Source organism: Maylandia zebra, linkage group LG4 (assembly GCF_041146795.1).
Source record: "Maylandia zebra isolate NMK-2024a linkage group LG4, Mzebra_GT3a, whole genome shotgun sequence".
In the NCBI taxonomy this organism is placed as follows: Eukaryota; Metazoa; Chordata; class Actinopteri; order Cichliformes; family Cichlidae; genus Maylandia; species Maylandia zebra.
This window is the reverse complement of record NC_135170.1, coordinates 9,950,867-9,971,088: the sequence shown is the minus strand read 5'-3', so window position 1 is coordinate 9,971,088 and position 20,222 is coordinate 9,950,867. Positions and strand designations below refer to the sequence as shown.

Sequence of the window (20,222 nt, the reverse complement as noted above, 5' to 3'; positions counted from 1 at the left end):
TGCAGAGGTTTGTGTGTCCCTCCATGGATATGATTCACTGTCAGTGACCTATCACCAAACCGGCCATGCTGAACAATTTTACAAGCCACATAATGTTCTCCGAGGCTTCTCCAAACCCTTTCATGGCTGTCACGTGTGCTCAGGGTGAACTTGGTCTCATCTATGAAAAACAAAGGGTGCTATTGGTGGACCTCAATAATTCTTGTAATCTATGGCAAATGCCAGTTGGACTCCATAATGCCGGGCAGTGAGCACAGGGCACACTACAGGACATCAAGCCCTCAGGCCACCCTCATTAAGTCTATTTCTGATTGTTCGGTCAGAGACATTCACACTAGTGTCCTACTGGAGGTAATTTTGACTTGATGCTGTACTTGAACCTGTATTTTTTTAAGCATTGTACTTTGTTTTAAAGAATTCAAAGACTTCTCAAGCTGTGTTTATGGTGCATGCACTTTGTCACGTTGACTCTGAGCCACCGCCTCAGTGTCGCTTCCCTCCATTTTCAGTACAGCTCCTCTGTGACACTAAGTAAATGTTTGAATAATGCCAATACTGAGTGAACTCCAAGTGTCACACCTTTCCTTCAAACCTGTCATCCACTGCAGCGCTACATGCTAGAGTTTCCACATGGACGATGAGTCATTCAAGGAAAGACATATCATACATGGTCGGAGAGACCACATGCAAAGAGGATTGAGATGCAAAATTCAGTGATATGAAGCCATGACACTATAAACACCCGTGACACATGCTACGACGCAGAACCGGAATACCATCTGCTACCTTCAAATCCATGCATCATTCTGTTTCTGAGTCAGCATGCACAGAGGGCAGGTTTGTGGTATTTCTTGGCCAAGACCTCGCTTATGTTACATTACCCATGACCGACTGATTTGATCTGCTCGTGGTTTGCGTAGATGCAGCGCGCTGATTCAGTAACCCACCTGACTTGCGGCATAATACATCATGCTCTATGAATACTTCCAGGGAACCTGGGTGAACAATGTTTAAGACCTCTGATCCCACAAGATGCTGTTTTCATAGCGGTTTCACGTCAGAGGTCCTGAAGTGGTCAACAAAGCTCGTTTTTTTCCTTCCAGAGAACACCTGAACAGCCCGAGAGTCATTTACAAGAGTGGTGGAGTCCTTAAGACTGACTGGTATGCACTCACCGTCTCTGTGTGAGCCTTCTAACCCTGAACAATGTAACACAGCTTTTTGGTAATCCCTCAGTCGTTTCTAGTTCAAGCGCTTTTCCCCCCCTATTAAAAAAAGGCTGAGTAAAGATAATGAGGGCCGACTTCCTTGTTTTGTGTGTGGGATGCAAGCTAATATATTGCAGGGTATGTAATTTACCATTGTAAAGTTATAAATGCATAGAAACTATGAAGAACCACTTTACTGAATCAGTTAGCTCTTATAGAGTAACACCTTTGTAAAGGTAAGCTCAGTATTTCACTGTTATAGCTGTTCTAAATGCACAAGTTCACCATTTGTGGCTATAAAAGATTGAGACTAAATCCAAAATGGTGAACATGCTGTCGATAAACAACACATGTCCATTCCAGCTCCTGTCATGAGGTGATGCTTAGGGTGACATTCAAAAGGTATTCGTCTCAGGTGCTATGCAGATAAGAAACAGTCTGTCTGCATTCCGTACTGCTGCTGCACCTTTTGTGCGCAAGTCAACCTCTGAAGTCTTTGAATTCCTAAATCCAGAGTCTTCTATTAACTACCTGTAAATGTGTTTCTTTATGATGGGTTGAGGGACCCACTGGCCAGCTTTTCTTTATCCATTACTGCTTCGCAATATCATAAATCAATCAGGTATCTGGAGTCGAGAAGCAAATGCTGCTCTTTTGGCCCAATCATTAATCAAGACCGTACCGTACCCCGTATTCCAGATCAAAGCTTTTCCAGGAGAAACCCAGCTGCCAATCTCAGCAACATTGGTTGTTCTCTTTCTCAAGCATCACCACAATTCACTAGTTCCTAGTAAGACATCCAAATTGTTACTAAATGCAGTTGTTAGGAACCCTAACCCAATGACACTGAATGAGTGTAAATACAAAGCTTCCATTTCAGAAGCTAATAGAGGAAATCTCAAGTTTAAATTGTGATACAGTCTGCCAGACATACTTCAGCATGCAAGAAGATATGCATAGGTCTGAAGAAGTCTACAGGGGGCTGTTTTGTGAAGCGATGAGCTTGAACTGGATATATTTGGACCTGTGCATCACCACTTAGTGAGGACAAGTCATGTATGACATCACCCCAACAGTCTGCATGGAAGTGGGTAGACCCAGTTGAGAAAGGATTTTATTTTCCAAGAATGGGTTAGCTTGACTGCATCACATCATTTTTATTTATTCTAACAGCAGAAAGAGATTATTGCAACACAGAAAAAATGTATTCATACTAAATTGTTATATCTCAAATGAATTGCAGCACTGTAGTGGCCTCTAATAATGTAAGCTAACAAATGTTTAGCACTTATACTTTTAGATCTGTCTAAAAAGTTTAAAAAAGCAATTATTCTATTTTCTTCTTTTTTGACTAATTTTTTTTTATGTTATTTATTTATTCATTACATTTTTATCTTGCATTAATGTGAAATGCAGCTATTTACCATTGAGAAATGGTCACTAGTTGTCTTTTGTGAAGTTTTTTTTTTTTATTAATGTGTGCTCTTTTTTCATATTTTAATTCATCATCAGATATTTTTTGTGTCCCAAATTACAATTTAGTCCTTCACTTCAATGGTAAGAAACACCAGTGGACATTTTAGGTTATTGTCTAATATTTTTAAGAGGTATTCTGGCTGAAAGCTGCTTCATTTTTCAATGGGCAAAAAACCCAACCAACCAAACAAGCATCAAACTTCAATTTCAAAGCCAACATTATCTGTACAAACTTTGGAGCATAACATTTTTTCAGCAGCTCGGAGTTGGCTTACAATGATTTGAGATGCAATGACCATTTTTCTCAAACACACTGATTATTTGATGAGACAAGATCAGTTTCTAACCTAAATAGAATAATATGAGATGAAAGAGATGACAAAGAGAAACTGATGCTTCTTTCCTGTCCATATGTAATCGTTTTTGTAGGCTAATACTGTTTTAAACAGTCCAGACAAAAACGTGTAAATAAAAAATAGTGTATTTTCATTTTTAAATGTTGTTTTAAATCATTTTACATTAAATGTGTCCATTTAGTAAGGTGCCAAGGATAGACAAACAGCGGGGCTCCAATTCTGTGACATTCTGCTCCTTTTATACGTCATACAGGGTCCAGTCTTGTATTCTAGATAGCAAAGCCTATATTAGCATGAATATAATCCAGGGAAACAATTGACATAAATTTAAATTCACATCCCAAAAAGTAACTTTCTTATGTCAAAATCACTTTTCTGTGAATGAATTCTGCACATTATGGGGCGATCGTGGCTCAAGAGTTGGGAGTTCGCCTTGTAATCGGAAGGTTGCCGGTTCGAGCCCCGGCTTGGACAGTCTCGGTCGTTGTGTCCTTGGGCAAGACACTTCACCTGTTGCCTACTGGTGGTGGTCAGAGGGCCCGGTGGCGCCAGTGTCCGGCAGCCTCGCCTCTGTCAGTGCGCCCCAGGGTGGCTGTGGCTACATTGTAGCTTGCCATCACCAGTGTGTGAATGTGTGTGTGAATGGGTGGATGACAGGTTGTGTAAAGCGCTTTGGGGTCCTTAGGGACTAGAAAAGCGCTATACAAATACAGGCCATTTACATTAGCATGCAGAGTTTCTCAAAACAAAGTTTCTGCTTTAAGGAACTGAGCATGTTACAACTGGCCCGTGTTAGTAGTGCCTCTGGCCTCCCAACAGAACATGACGGCAGCATCATCAACAGTGACTAGAATTTGGTGGATGACGTCTAAGGGTGTCGTAAGTGTTAAAGCAGTGACGTAGCTTTAGGGAATCTCTGGCTGGAAAATGGAAACGTGATCTGCTCCGAGACAAAGTAGAATCAGGAAGTCTCTCCTATCAATTGTTTCACTGCTTTTGTTACCACAAAATACTTCAATACGACTTGTATGAGATAGCACCCATGAATAGTTGTGACCCAAAACATCTGGCAACGCTTGATCACGCATTTGTGGCTGAGTGTTTCAGGGAGTCCCTGAAGGAGACTAAACAAAGACAACGTGATGCTTTTGTTGAACAATAAAAGAAGGACGTGACTGAGCAAAATGCCAAGTACAGAAAAGAAGCACCAGCTTTTCACAGAACAGTTGGCTCTACGAAACGCTGGAGCCAGTGGACTGACGGAACACGAGCACACATACGCACTTATTTCCTCATAGTTCATAGGTTAGAGAACAAAAATAACATGGGGATTAAGCATACATATATTTCCATACAGATCATCAACAATAAAGTTGAATATAGCTTAAAAATCAATAAAATACATACTTAATTACATATAACTTGCTTTCTTTTTAGCAACAACATATCAGTGGAATCAGTGACAGACAGAAATCTGCAGATGTCCTGATCTTATGACAATATCAGGTGATCCTGATAACATTCTCCTACTTTGAATTTCACACATTTTTCCATACTTGTGTTTTCTGTGTAACCCTTTGGAACAGTCAGTAACCAACAAGCGCTTTGCTTATATGCTTTATGTTCACAGCGGAAAATGATGTGACATGTGCTGAGTTTGACATTAGAAGACTGTGTTTACATTCACCTGCTAAAGGAGAGGCTATGGACTCTGTTCCTGAATGGCCTGTTTTGGAATCTCACAATTAGCTTGAACGCCCGTCATGGTCTAATGGTGAACTTACAGAGATGTGTAGTTACTGGAGATTACTGAGGAAGACTTTCAGGCAGATGATGTAGGGGACAGCTTCTGAATATGATCGTGCTTAGTAACACCCCACTATAAAAATATCCATGCTTACATGATCAAGTTGGAGACTCTGGGCACAAATGTTTGATGGGACCTATCCAACTTTTCTTCTTTCCTCAATAACAAGACCTATACACACATAATAGCTCTGAATCATTACGGAGAGCAACTTTTCCCCCTTTCATAACTTGAGCTTTGGTATTCTACAAAATAATAATTCTATTATGAAGAAATAAAAATATATACCCATGTTTTTGGTTATAAAAGCACCAAAACCTAAAATTTGCTGCTTGGGTGTACTGCCAAGTGACATGATCCAGTGTGCACAATGCCTATGTGATAATCCAGCCTAGGTATTAGCAATAAAAGCATCAGTTTAAACACTCATTACCCAGAATGCACATTTTCTTTTTGGGTGATTAATACTGTAGCATTTTAAACAGGCTTCTAGTGCATATACACTATAATGTGTCATTTGAAACTATTACAATTGGGTCACTACAAGTCTTTAATCCTCTGAAAAGTTAATTCTTTTGTTAGTTTGGATGTAAGTTTGGGGTTTTGCTTTGCTCAAATGTATTATTCCTCTGCAGTGTTCTAGCAGATACCTGAATGTTTTGTGACAATTCCTCCCAACTTTGACTAATGCTCCAATTCGAGCTGATGATAAGCACCACCGCGCTTCCATGTGGGTATTTTTGGTGATGCACAGTCCTGTTTTTGTGGCAAACATATCTTTTGGAATTATGGACAAAAAATTCAACACTGGTCTCATAAGAAAGATTTACCCACATGCTCTTTTGAGACTAGATGTTTGTTTCCCCAAAGGTTTTAAATGCATTTCTTTTGCTTTGTCTTTCCTCGTTACCACATTGCTCACACGAAGACTACATACATTGTTATTACATGTAGTACATGACCAGTCCACACCTGGAATTCCTGCAGCTCCTGACCAGTCTTTTCATCAATTTTGGAGGGACATCCAGTTATATTTCCCCCCTTGTTGATTACTGTGCTTACTGTATTCCACGGTATAGATAATGCCTTGGAAATTATTTTGCAACCCTTTCCATTTCAGCAATGAGATCCCTGAAATGTTTTTTAGGCTCTTGCTCGGCCGTAGGAACCAGCAAGTCAAGGAAGGCCTTCAAGAGCAGTTGAACTTGACACAGTTTCATTAAAAGTCACTTGAACTGATGGCAGGTGTGCACTTGTATGTATTTATTTAAATTTTTACTTTTTAATTATTTCATTTGCATTTTTTAATCACTCTCTTATATTTAAATGTTCATTTGCTATTTCATCTAGGGTTTGAGAGTAACGAAATTTCTATTCTCTGTATGTCCTGTACATGTGGCAGAATTGACAAATAAAGTTGACTTTGACTTATTTCGATCCATAAAAGATTTTAGTTTGCTTTGCAGTTGAATTGTACATGTTACTGGTTGCAGTATGTGTGGAAAACGTCCTGAAACCATTTTGGCTATATTTATTTATTTACATGTAAAAACCAGATAGACTCACTTTAGCAGTCCGTGCTCTCTAAAACGGATAACTGTGGCAAGCTGGTATAGCTAGTTAGCTACAGCTTTTCGTCAACTTGCGTTTTGCAAAAAATAGTCCCACAGAATTAGTGTGTTTTTCTTAACCCCAAATAAACAAAAATGTGTTTATAGCCATAAACACTGTATCTATGTTTTATTTAACTCTTAACAAACACATGCAAGCAGGCACCTGTCCTTAAAGGGGAAAAGTAAGGCGGAGTCCAATGCGCCCCCTCCGCTCACAGACACACCTCAGCACTCACTCGGCTCCAGGAGTCGCCTCCTGTTTATAAAGCCGAGGAGGTTCGGTTAGTCAGGGAGACTGTCGACGAGGAGAGTCCGCAGAGGGTGTTAGAGGACTACTGCGGGTCAAGATGCCGTCCGCGTTGGTTTAAATATATGGAAACCACCCTACGCGTTTGTATATCGGCATCAAATGTAACGAAGACGGTCCGCTGAAAGTCGGGATTTACCGCTAATTGTAAAAGGCGTGCGAATGTAGTTCGAGACGAAATTATTGGAGGAAAACACACACACACACACACACACACACACAAAAAGCATAGGAATAAGTTATCACACGAAGATGAAGCCCTGACCCTACTCTTCGGGAAGGCTGGAAGTTCATTTTAGGTTCAGGACCTGTTGAGATGAAACTCAGCGCTCCTTGAGCGACCAGGCGAAATGGGAAAATGGGAGATAACAATGGTAAGTCATCAGACATGTGCTGGAGGTGGCTGTGGGCTGTCACAGGCTCGTCTGTGAAGCTGCACGAACTCTGCTTCCTCCTCCCAGGCGTTACATTTGAATAGCATTGCTTTTTAAAACGTTTAAAGACCTCCAGAATGTGTTTTAAAGGTGTTCCCATCTATCATAATAATCCCACTCCTGTCAAGTAAAGGGGCTATGGTGGTAAAAGCTGATTTTGTACTATTTGAACGCTGTCACGGTGCCAGCTGCAGTGCTTGCTTGGGGGAAAAATTGCAACTTGAATAGCAGTCGTCATTTTCATGCCTACACATGCTTCTGTGACTCAAACGTATCGTTAGGCCTACAGAATTTCAAGTGTGACAACATGTTTGCTTCCCTGGTTATGTCTCGTTGGGTCCTCTGGATGAGCTCCATCATTGAACCCCAAAGCAGCTTGTTAACCTCAGTGATCGGCTGCACTCAGAGTCAGATAATAAATATCTATGCTTTCTCACTGTGAGATGGATTTGGCAGTGCTTAGTACCGCCAGCACACTGGGGACACTGTGAGTGGAAAACAGTTTTCCATTTGTGCTGCTCTGATTCCAGTTAGTATGAAGGACAATGGGGCTGGAGTGTTACTGGTTAGCAGACATGGAGGCTGAACGTTTGCCACTGCAAAATGACTTTTTAAAAATGATTGACTAAAAAGCATGCAAGACCTCCCACCAGTTTAAATGAGATGTCCGGAGCCTTTTAACAGTCTGTTACTTTTATCAGCTTTGTGTCTGTGCAAAGCCCACCTCATATATCATATATGGACTGAGCTTATGGGACGCTGTTTTCAGTACTGAGCTTTCAGTCTTGTTCAGCTGTGTACAGTAGTAACAAATTTCGTGTGACCCAGATTGCTTGGCACTGGCTATGAGCATCTAGAGGTGCAGTACAGAGTTAATGTGTAAAGTTTTCTCAGAATGTGAAAGCAACATGTCTTTGGTTTCAACATCAAGAAACTTTTTATTTATTTATTTGAGCTTATATGTCCTAAATTCAGGATATCTCAGCCTCAGCTGAAGCATTATTTACTTACGAGATGACAAGATTAAGTAGACATAGAAATGGATGAGAAACCGTTCAGTGTTGTTACTGGTGACATTTGACAGTTGTCCTCATATTGCAGCTGATTTTCAGTCTTGAGTGTTTTTTAAAAAAAAAAGAAAGAAAAAAAGATGTTTTCGGTTCCCTTCAAACAACCTTTGCAGATTATGATGCAGCTACTCTCTGCTGCAATGATAATATTTAAAAAAGTGCTGACTATTCAAGTTTTTTTTTTTTTTTTAAATTTTTTTTTTAAACCTCCATTTCCCTTTCTTAAGTGCACTGAGTTTCAGGTGTCTTGTTTGAACTTTATGTAATGATAAACCAGTATGTTTCACTAAAAACATGACACCTGCTCTTGGCACTAACCAACTATAGTCCTCCAGTGCACCATTTTATTATTTTCTTGATTGCTCACTGTGATGGCAACTTTGTGCTCAGTGAGAATTTTGCTTTGATGTAATATTTGATGTGATAACTTATGATCTAAAAGGTCTATTTGTCCAAAAACATTTGTGTGTACCTACAAAATTCTAGGAAATTCTAGCTTTCTGCGTTGTGAAAATGAGTACTAAGTATTTTCTCAAGCTAGCACAGCTTGTTTGCGCACCGATAGTAGACTTGGTTATGACTATAAACAAATATTATGTAGTTGCTGTGGTTCATGTGGGATCAGTGTGGCTTTTTGTAGTGCTCGTTTTTCTGCAGGATCATCTGTGTGTTTGGGTGTGAGGGCTTGCTATTTTTACCTTTTTGTGTGTCAACCTCTGACACTAATGTTGTGACCTGAAACATTCTTCGGTATATACAGTGTGTGTGTCTGTGCATGTTTTCAGCTCTGATGATCGCTGCCTTTGTTCCCAGAACCCAGTGCAGGAGTGGGGCGAAGAGACGGAAGACGGCGCCGTTTACGGGGTCACCCTGCGTCGAGAGCCCGTCCCGTCCTCCGCAAACGCTACTGAGGGGAGCCCATGCTCTGGTTTCGTGCAGTACCGAACCTGCAAGGTACGACGACTGAAGGCCGCCACCCTGGACCTGCTTGTAAATCACCTCCTCGACTTTGGCTGCCAGGAACAGGACTACAGCAGGATCTTCCTCTCCACGTACAGAACCTTCACCAGCCCCACGAAGCTCATAGAGCTACTCTTTCAGAGGTACCGATGCTTGTTGTACATGCAAAGTTGGCTGTTGTGTTGCTTGAGTATCTTTTCTTCTGTTGTTTCCACCTGATGAAGCAGTGGCCTTCAGCCAGCTTTGATGTAATAATCAGTAGCTTGCAGGTGCTCATTAGCCAGAGGCTTACAACAACAGCTATTATGCACAGAAAGGTTTTAGACTGTGGTTAGCAGCAGGTTTAAGTATTTATAATATGCAAACAAAACAATAACAAATGAATTTTTGTTTATGTTTTTTATATCCAGAGACAGTGTTTTGTCAGATCTGGATAATGGCAAATGTTACCGGAGGTAGGTAAAGTGTATATGAAGCGTGTCTCTATTATGTTTCTGCTGTGTCTCCTTGGCTTAATGTGTCATTTAAAAATGTAACGGCGTTTCTCCTGCCTTCTCCAGCCCTCTGTTGGCCTTTGTCCAGACGTGGTTGGATGAGTACAGCGAGGACGTCAGGGACCCTCCCCTACACCCGGCGCTTCGGTTGCTCTTGGATCACCTGAGGATCAGCTCTGCGGTGCATGACAGCATGCGCAGCCAGCCCAACTTTTGCTCACTCGCCGGGCAAGCTGAGGAGCTGCTCAGGACATTCCAGAAAGAAGGTGATCCTTCGCTGCGTAGCATGACCCAGCAATTATGGCCACGCACAACAAGTTGTTTCATAACTTTACTTCGAGGCCTGATTGCACTTTTATGATTATTGCTGATGCTGGCTCTTTCAGAAGTGGCATCAAGTGGCAGTTCTGCTTCTGCAGATCTTGAGCAAGATGATCTGGGGTCTGGTGATGAAGATTCAGGCAGTGAAAACTCTCAGGATCAAGGTGGCATCATGGATTTTTCTGCTGCAGCCATTGCTGAACAGCTCACTCAAGTGGACTCTGTATGTTAGAGGAGAACTTTACACCATTTCCCCCCATGTTGTATTATAATGATCAGAGCCTGATTTGGTTTTCTTGATGTTCCAGGCTCTCTTTGCCAAAGTGGTCCCATACCAGTGTCTGGGCTGTGTATGGTCCCAGCGAGACAAGAAGGAAAACATGTCGCCCACCATCCGAGCAACCATTGCACAGTTCAATGCAGTCACCAACCAGGTCATGGGGTCGCTGCTCTGCCAGCCTACAGATGGCAGTCCCACTTCCTCCCCTCTAGCTCCCACCTCGCCAGCGCAAAGGGCTCGCATCATAGAGAAGTGGATCAAAGTAGCGCAGGTCAGTTGAAATGCTGTGGTTGTGTTGCATCTTTTAGGCGTCTGGATGCTAATATTGGTTCTAAGTCACAACACAAGAAGTACTAATGGGTTATTTTTAAATGATGTGCATCCACTGAGTACAAGTTTATTCTACAGGAGTGTCGTCGCTTGAAGAACTTCTCTTCTCTCAAGGCGATCCTGTCGGCACTGCAGTCCAATGCCGTTTACAGGCTGAGGAAGACCTGGGCGGCTGTCAGCAGGTATGGTTGGATAACTGCAGGTTCAAAGGCCACTTTTGCTTTTGCTGTTTGTGTAGTTTGCTACATAATCATCATTTAACGAGCGGTTTGAACCCTCATTAAGGTCAATTTATGGAGCAGGTCAGCAAATGCTGGGCTGTGACCCATATTATAGGTCGGTCATGAAACGCTGCAGTAAGCAAATTCTAAGTTCAAAGATGAGTGAGACACAACTTTTTGTGGTTTTCCTTTAATGGTGTAAACAGGCAGTAATATGTCAAGTTTTAACTCCTGCCATCCAGTATAATTGTTAATAATTAAAATATCTGATGGCTGTGGCTCTTTATCATTGTCTTTGCAGAGATAACGTGGCTGCGTTTGATAACCTCTGTGCGACCTTCCCTGATGAGAATTGTGTTCTGACCAACAGAGAGTTCCTGATGGAGGTGAGACTGAAACTTCTTACATATGCTTTAGTGTTTGCACTTGTACTCGTCCATTTAGACTTGTGCCATGTTGAAAGCTTACTTCAGGGTAAATGACCTATAATACAATACATTGAGGGGGGAATACCAATGATCCCTTATAACCAACACCTGGCGTCAGCGGGCAGGAAGAACTCCCTTTTCACAGGAAAAGGCCTCTGGTAGAACCAGGCTCTGGGAGGAGCAGCCATCTGCTCTGAGCAGTTTGGAGAGAGGGGACAGGGAAGGAAGTAGAACATAAATTTTACCTGCTGCTTGATGAGAAGTTTACATGTTTGAGTGGTGCATCATTTGACACCAGGTGTGTAAATTTCCTTAGAGCAAGGTTTGATTCTGATACTATTCTGAAACCTTGATACTCACAAGGCATTACTGGGAAACGTGGTAACGAACAGGCAAAATAAACCCACAGGTGCTCAGAGCTATGCAGAGATAGTGGTAAACATTTGATTGGAATTTCTGTTTCCTGGTTCATTATCATTGTTTTTAATGTTGTAAAGTCTAAACATTTAAATTCTTCACCTATAAATTTCCACAGTGAATGCATAGGGTTGATTCTTGAACTCTGTGCAGATCTAAGGTTAATGTTTACCAGTGCAGAGAAGTCAGCCCGAGCAGCTGTGCATAATTTTCTCTCAGCAGTCAATTGAGATGATTTGAGGTTAATTGAAATCACTGAGATTAGTTTTCTCTTGAATTGTTTACATTGTAAATTTACATTAATGCTAAAATTACAACAGAATCTGAAGTTTTAAAAGCTACAAAGATTGTTTCACATGCTTAAAGTTTGGAGAATATTAGTTTGGAGGTGATTGTTTTCCTGTTTCATGTTTGTTTTTGTTTTTTTGTTTTTTCACTCTTAAGAAAGTTTAATTTTTGAGTTCATATGTACAGAAATGTTTACCGGTGTTTCGATGGCAAACTAGAACACAATGTTTTCAATTTCTCTTCTTTTAAGTTTTGTCTCCTTGCGGCAACTGTGTCAGCCGTATCTTGTGTCTGGCTACTGTAGAAGTGTTCAATAGAGAAATGGATTAGATCACCAAAACTTTCTGTACATAGCAACCGCAGCTTCACAATAACATGCTTTATTCAGTGAAAAATGACCTCCCCCTCCACTTTTCAGTGTTTTATTCAGCCAGTGTTTTTTATTGATGTAAAAACAGTCACTCCCTCTTATAGGGAGCTTGAGTCTGTTTTGAGAGTCGTGAAGCTTGCAAGCCTCTCTTCCTTTGAAAGCTAACTGTTAAACAGGATATCTGAGTTAATGTGTAATAAAGTCTAATATTGCACCAAAGAAACAAGTAGAGGCTGTACTGTTTCATAAGCTGGCACACGCATCTTTTACATGCTGCTTTACATACATATACTGAACACTAAGAGCACACAGACGGGAGGGGAAATGATCCAAATAACACTGAACTGAATATAGCTTTGTCTGACTCTGTGACAGGATGGAGGTCCCACGCCTGATAACGTTTCTCCAAGGATATTGAAACGGTGTCCACTCTCCAGACAGATGGTAAGCCATTCTTCAGGGTGGGGTGGGGGTGGGGGGGTGACAGGGTTCTGACAACATGCGATGCAACCAGTGTCATTTATGGCTGAATTTGACGTAAGCTGATACTACAACGTCATCCTAGGACTCTCTTTTCATGTGATGCAGAATTTGTTTTCAGCTTTTGAAAAGGGATTCATGCAAAAAATCCCTGTCCTACATTTCAGCAAGGCACAAGAGAGCTGATTTCCCTGAGTGTGGGTGGAGTATCTATCTATCATGGCACAAGCCCCAAACTATGTTTAGCTCCACTCAGTGCTGAGCAAGTTTCAAATGGCCTCAGATCACCAGGATTATAGGACAGTAATAATAGACCTGGCTGGGGTCTTGTATGAGTCATATGCACATTCTCCTGGGTTGTAATAAGACCTCACAGTGCTGCTAACAGGTCCTGTCTTGTCTGAATGTTGTAAATTTTAACCCATTAGCCACAATAAAGCAATAAAAGACCAGCTATATTGGCACAAGAAAATATAACTGTTTCCCTATTAGCTGTGTGCTTACGTGTCGTCTGCCTGCAGAGTACATCAAGTGGAGCGGTTCCATACCTCGGCACGTATCTGACCGTCCTCACCATGCTGGACACTGCTCTGCCAGACACTGTGGAGGTACTTTTGTCTAACACGTCCTCTGGATATTATTTCATAGACTTAAGGGTTCAAAGTGTTCACAATGTGTTGGATACACTCAGTATGTATGCAACACTATATACTTTGAAACCTGATTAAATGATGTATGCGCTGCCATCAGATGCTCTTCATGGGAGATTATAAACATATAAACTTCAGCCTCAGGAAAACTCCATTTTGCCCATTTATATACAGATAAATAAACTTGGTTCTAGTAGTAACTGAGAGACTTTTTGGCTCATTCAGCCATTTCGGTTTCCCAGTTACTGTGTTTTGGTGTTATCATCTTGGCCTGGGAAACTACTTTTATCATGGAGAACTCCGTTTTCAGTGCATAAATCACCCCTGATAACTAAACTGGAAAAACATAAGGGTGTATCATTTAATTTAGTGCTGTCACTTCAATTTGTGTCACTTCGCAATTACAATATAATAAATGAAATACTAACAGTGTACTGTTTTTACAGGGTGGACTTATAAACTTTGAGAAGAGGAGGAGAGTAAGTGTTTTTTATTGTCACTCCTTGTTTTTGTTTGGCTTTGTTTTTGACTGCTGGGAGGGGGGAGAGGGGGAAGGCATAGTTGTGCATATAAGACCGTCAGCTCTTTGTTAACTGAGTTTGAACATTTACATTCCTACACCTTAGTAAGTGTCAGGCTGAAAGCTTTTTTTTTTTTCTTTAAGATTTGCACAGACTGTGATTAAAACACAAAAGCTGTGTAACCATAAAGAATCTCGTTGTTGTGTCACTATGCGGAAGCAACTGTCAGCCTGGTTTATCTGTTTATTCATCAACATGCCTCTCCTTGCCTACAGGAATTTGATGTTCTGTCACAGATCCGTCTGCTGCAGGCTTCCTGTTCCCAATACAGTCTCGGACACCAGCCCCGCATTGCTGCCTGGCTGCAGAGACACAAGCTGCTCACTGATCAGGAGAGGTGAGCTGAAACACCCTGATTTTAACATGGACATGAAAGGAAGGCCATCAGAGAAGACATAATATACATAATACTGTCATGTGATTGTTAAATCTCCATTTGGATGAATAAAGCTGCTTTCCTTTGATATTACTCCACTCAAAGGATCATTTGATAATGTTTCCACTGACTTTTTGGTGGTAGAAGAACAAATCCTTTTGTATTCATAAGCTAATTGTTGGATTGGATTATTGGAATGAACCCGAGGTGTTATATGAGGGTTTTTTTTTATTTTTTATTTTTTAAATAAACACGCTTATTCTTGTAGCTGATGTGAAATGGCAGGGGTGTTTCTAGCCACACTCTAAGAGTACTCTCCACTCTTTTTATATATAAAAAAAATATAATATATATATGTATTTGGCAACACTGATTATATAAATAATCAGTGTTGCCAAACCTGCTGCCCTTCATTGCTTATGTGTGTCTGACATTTAAAATATGCATGATGGCTTTGTCTCATTGTGTCATGTTGTAAATTGGTAACTCACCCTAGACATGATGCAGCTGTGTCAAATGTCCTATTTACCTGAGATTGCTTCAGTCAAAGATGTCTGACTTTGTAAAATGCCTCGACTCCCCCCTCTTGTATCTTCCTCACCTTCTGTGCACCAAACTCTGGCGCTGACTAACATGCGGAGGAGAGGATGTGCAAACTGAGAATTGAGAATGGGGGAATGTTCGCTAGCACCTTTCAGAAAGTCTGAAAGTCTGCCTGTGCTTTTTTTCGAGTTCTTTTTCTGAGTTTAATTTTTTGAGTTTGGAATGAAGTGATATGTCAGTAAGATGTCAGGTACCCTGGTGCTCAGTAACATCTTCTTATTACAGCTACGAGCTGTCGAGACGCCTGGAGCCTCCTGTGGACTTGTGTTCGCCACCTCCATGGAGCCAGCGCACACTCTCGATGAAACTCTCCTTGTGAGTCTCATGCTATAGTCCAGTTTGCATATTCAAACATGCACATTATACTAAGCACAAAGAGCTGCACGCAAAACTTGGAGTAAAGCCACTGTTGGTTCACATTACATGTTTTACCTCACTATAAGAACAATGAGATGTTTAGATTACAACTTGTGGTATGCAGTAAAATGGAAGTGAATCGTGTGATGTGTATACTCTGGTATTAAACTACATTGTTCAAGTAACTGAATGGTGTGGCATTTCTAATGAAAGCTCATTCTGTCTTCAGTCTCAAGATGGCGAGTGACGGCACTAAGAAACCGCCTGCTGACCAGATCAGTCTTTCATCTTCTGGATCCAGTGGGTCTGAGATGGAAGATCTGTCCTCCCCAAACCCAAACTGTTCCATCAAGCTGCAGGTAAACGGCCGTGTTTAGCTGCGTGCATCATTGTAGTAATTTCCCCGAATGTTTTGTGTCCATCCTTTGTCATTGGCTGCATTAACAGTGGAGCCTTTGTTGAAAGCTTTGTCACGCTGTGCCTTCAGACTGGGTCTCTCGGTTTTAGAATAAGTCACTGTTTACACTGTACAAACAATTACCCTTTTTAAAGCAGTCAGACAAACCTCTGAAACATGGGAAGTGTTTTTGTTATAAAGTGATTCTATGAATTGATTAGCTTTCAGAAGTAAAATGCACTGAATGTCTTTTTAAAAACTGAAAAAGTTACATAATCTCTACTTCACAAAAGGGCAATCGAAACTAGCGTGAGCTCTCCACAAGTGGAGTTTGTATCGAGGAGGTGCTTAGCTGAGCTGGAGTAGTGTTTAATGGGCTACAGTCCTCTGCTTCACCATGGTTCAATAGCCTAGCTTTCCCCTGCAGACCAGACACTTGTGAAAGGCTTCAAATACTCTGACACAATAATACTCAGCAGTCTTCTTTCTCTCATTTCTGTCCCCCATCTTCTGTCCTCTGCAGTCCTTTCACAGCTCTTACAACAACGTATCCGAGTCCTTCTCTTTGTCCTCGTCCTCCTCTTCCTCGTCCTCTCCCAGCATCTCAGCTGCTTCGTCTGCAGACTCCCCTGACTGCCAAGCAGACCTCAGCTCTGCAGCCTCGCCCTGTGGGGGGGCACGGCCGAAGCCTCAAGCAGCCCACCACAAGCGCTCGGTGTCTATGACCTCACTGCCCGTGTACAACCGTCAGGTGGATGACTCTTGCATCATCAGGGTGAGCGTGGATCTGGGCCACAACAATGGCAACATGTACAAAAGTATCCTGGTGAGTTCATCCTCGCGTTGTGATGTATGATGTTCAGTAACTGGAGAATTTGACAGTTTGTTTATTTTCTTGCTTGTTTTTTTTAAAGATCTCTAATTACACTTAGTCATCTGTAAACAAAAAGTAAATGATATTTACTGTTCTACACATCGTACAGGACATACTGGTGGAATATTTTGTAACCATGCAGCTGTCCTCTGAATAAATCCTGGACTCCACCTGAGTCTCACTTCTCAGGATCTCATGCGTAGCACCCAACGATTTCTATCAGAAGTTATCCCTTTATAACAAAAACACTCCTTCAGCCTCCTCATCAACTTGAATCGCCTTTCTGTTTTCAGTGCAAGGCAACGCATGCATAAAACCTGAACTTACACTGTATTATTTTAGTTAGTAGGCCTGTGTCGCTTTCCCTCATTGGGTCTGCTGATATTTTACCCTCCCTTGGTAGAATGAAGTGAGCTGGCTGGGTCTTTGTATACAAATTATACAACTTTGAACTGCAGCAGCACAATAATTTGCCCCACTTAGCAAATCTGCCCCTTTATTCAAATCTTCATTCAGTTCGACCATAACGACTATCAGAACATATGATTGGCCTTTTGCGTTTACTTCACCTGTTACTGCTTTTCTATCTTGGGGTGGAGTTAGTGTGAATACCTACGATTCAAATAATTTGCCTTATATCGTTCATATCTGCAAAAGTAGAGGTAACCTTTAGAAGTGAAACCAGCTTCAGTTATATCCTTAAAACAAGTGCTACAGCGAGTAGTTCATTCTCAGTGGATGTGATCAGGAGAACTGATCCTTCTCATCATTTGTCACAAAGTCAGACTTTTATGGTAACGGTAAATTCAGATTTGAGGGCGGAGAAACTTTGTTCCAACTGCTGAAAATAAGCTTTTCTGTGAAGGTCACAGTTGTGAGTGGGACAGGGCTACACCTTAAGGCTCAGAATGCTTCTATTGCTATTGCAGTGCTCTTTGAATGTGTAATATGAGCCAAAGAGGTAATGCTCCTTAAACGCAGTGGCCCATGAACTTCCGTCTTCACTATTGTGTGTGTGTGTTTATGTGTAACAGCACTCGTTATTCTTTGTTTTTCATAGCTGACCAGCCAGGACAAAACTGCACAGGTGATCCAGAGGGCATTGGAGAAACATCACCTTGAGCACATGACCTGGCAGGACTTCACCCTGACACAGGTCATCTCTCAGAGCAAAGGTCAGAAGAGAACTCCTTTATAAAAAAAATTGCTTAACTGGTGACAGGAAGGAAAATGCTCTTCTGACAGTGATTTTGTTGTTGTTGTTTCTCTTCATCTTTCCAGAGTTTCTCATACCAGACAAGGCAAACGTCTTCTATGCTATGTCTACAACAGCCAACTTTGACTTTGTTCTGCGCCACAAGCACAAAAGCCAGAAGAAACCACTGAGAGCAACCGCTAGTCTCGGACGATTCACAAAGTAGAAACTTTAACGTGCAAATTCTCTGACTGCAAAATGAACTGAGCTCTGCTGTGCTTCTGCATAATGGCCTTTATTTTTAGAGGCTTCTTGAGGAAGATGCGTGCTCTGTTTCAGTCCTCTTTGGCTGCTGAAAGGGCTTAAAATAGGACTAGAAGACTCCCCACATAGGACGTGTGAGAAGGGGAGAGAAAGACCCATTTCTTTGCCTCCAAAAATGTCACTTCCAATAAATGCCTTGACCCAAAGATGCACAGAATAATGCCTTCCTCTCTTGAGCAACACGTGCTGGCTTCAGTGGCCTATCTATATGTGAACACTGAGCATTGACTGGCTATTCCCCTGCACAACTGGGTGCTGTTAATAACTGGCGCCTTAAAAAGGGAATCGAGGTCAGTTGCTGCGTAAAGGCGGTGAAGTCCTGGGGCCCCGCAGCAGGCTGTCAGCTCTGACATGGCTCAGTGCACTGAAGTGTTGGCACGCCAGTGCCGTGTGAGAAGTGGGCGGGGCCGTTATCATCAGGGATCAGTGCGTACCCTGGGAATTTCAGAAATTGCTCCTCCGGTGTTGCTGTGATACTCGCTGTGTGCAAGTGGCAGCTCCGACTGGAAGGATTACATTCTTAAGATTGGGTAACAGAGGCAGCAGATATTTTTGATGGACTGGAGGGGATGTACATGTGGAAACTGCTGCTGAGTGCTGGGGGGGTTAACTGTGATTCTATGAATTGATTAGCTTTCAGTGTTAGCGCTTTGGCTAAGTGAAGTTGGCTTGCTAAACTTCTTTTTTTTGATCTATTTATTGTTACAGTGTCTACTTTGTGATTCACTCTGACTGCACTTTCATGTAACATATTTTTGACTGTTGGGTCGTCTCAGCCCAAAATACTTTGCATTTCGAAAGAAAATGCTTGTACATAATTTAATTTCCTCATTTTTGATGAATACGGAGAATATTTTAACTGTAATTGTTTCTGTTTTTTGTTTGTTTTATTTAAAATACTTGAACAAATTGTTTCTTTCGTTTGAAGACTGCATTTGCCCGGTGCATAAATGGCCTGTTGTGTGTTTCTTTTTTTTTTTTTTTTTTTTTTTTTTTTCCTCCCCCCTCCTCCCTCAAGCCTAATGAGGAGTTCATGTACCGTATATCTAATCATTTCAATTATGTCAGTTGCTGCAAAACTTGTGATAGTGCATGACGACCATATAGTTAAAGATCCAGAGAGTATTTGCAAAGATTAGTTGCACTATGAGTTGACACGCATGGTATGTGTCAAGTTTAAGAACTTCTGTCATCTCACTGATCTGTTCTCTTGATCCTCTACATTATATTCTGAAAACTACAGAGTTTTTCTTTTCAACTTTAACCTCCCCCCCCCCCTTTTTTTTTTTTTCTTTTAATGGCTAAGAGCTACAGTTAAAAAAAACAAGGGACTCTGCTTTTTAAAACCAGAATTCAATATGCAATACAGAGCTGTATCTCAAGCTTCATATTAAACATTTTTGTCAGTTATATTTTTCTCAGTGTCTTCTTCTACCAAATGTGGTGTAGCCAGAGGATGCAAATCTCCTGTTCCACCACATTCAATTGTAGTTACATAGCACCAAATCACAACAAAAGTCACCTTAGTGGTCAAAAGTGGTTAATATTGTAAGGTAAAACCTCCTAAAATAATCTAGATAAAACCCAACAATCAGACAACCCCATATGAGTGAGCACTTTAGCAACAATGGGAAGGAAAAACTCCCTTTCAACAGGAAGAAACCTCTGGGAGAGCCAGGCTCAGGGAGAGGGAGACGAGACAAAAGACATGCTGTGGAAGACAGCAAGAGATTATTAACTCCCCAACATCCCAAAGGTGCTGTAATGGATTGAGATCTGCTGACCGTGGAGTCCATTTGAGTACAGTCAACTCACTGTCATGTTGAAGAAACCAGTTTGAGATGATCTGAGCTTTTGTGACACTGTGTGTTATCCTGCTGGAAGCAGCTGTCAGAAAATGGGTGCACTGCAGCCATAAAGGGATGGACATGGTCAGCAACTATGGTAAGCTGTGGTGTTGACAGATTGGACTGAGTGTGCCAAGAGTTCAGCCTGAACTGATGAT

The 20,222-nt window shown here is 41.5% G+C and overlaps 1 protein-coding gene across 1 annotated transcript; it reads left to right on the top strand.

Annotated features, from left to right (window-relative positions):
• Positions 1-6,714: 6,714 nt before the first annotated feature.
• rgl3b (ral guanine nucleotide dissociation stimulator-like 3b) lies at positions 6,715-19,627 on the top strand. Its single transcript, XM_004562909.6, has 17 exons — positions 6,715-7,141; positions 9,085-9,374; positions 9,642-9,686; positions 9,792-9,991; positions 10,112-10,269; positions 10,355-10,597; positions 10,735-10,838; positions 11,179-11,263; positions 12,756-12,824; positions 13,382-13,468; positions 13,957-13,989; positions 14,307-14,428; positions 15,296-15,385; positions 15,657-15,786; positions 16,348-16,650; positions 17,759-17,873; positions 17,980-19,627. Exons 1-17 carry the CDS (start codon positions 7,118-7,120, stop codon positions 18,117-18,119), a joined length of 2,238 nt encoding a protein of 745 aa, XP_004562966.1. The 5' UTR covers positions 6,715-7,117; the 3' UTR covers positions 18,120-19,627.
• The last annotated feature ends 595 nt before the right edge of the window (positions 19,628-20,222 follow it).

Excerpts from the sequence above, each read along its gene's own strand:
- rgl3b (XM_004562909.6), top strand. The coding sequence starts at position 7,118 with ATGGGAAAATGGGAGATAACAATG. Across the intron at positions 12,825-13,381 it reads GTCCACTCTCCAGACAGATG|AGTACATCAAGTGGAGCGGT; the intron begins GTAAGCCATTCT and ends GTCTGCCTGCAG. Across the intron at positions 17,874-17,979 it reads GGTCATCTCTCAGAGCAAAG|AGTTTCTCATACCAGACAAG; the intron begins GTCAGAAGAGAA and ends TCATCTTTCCAG.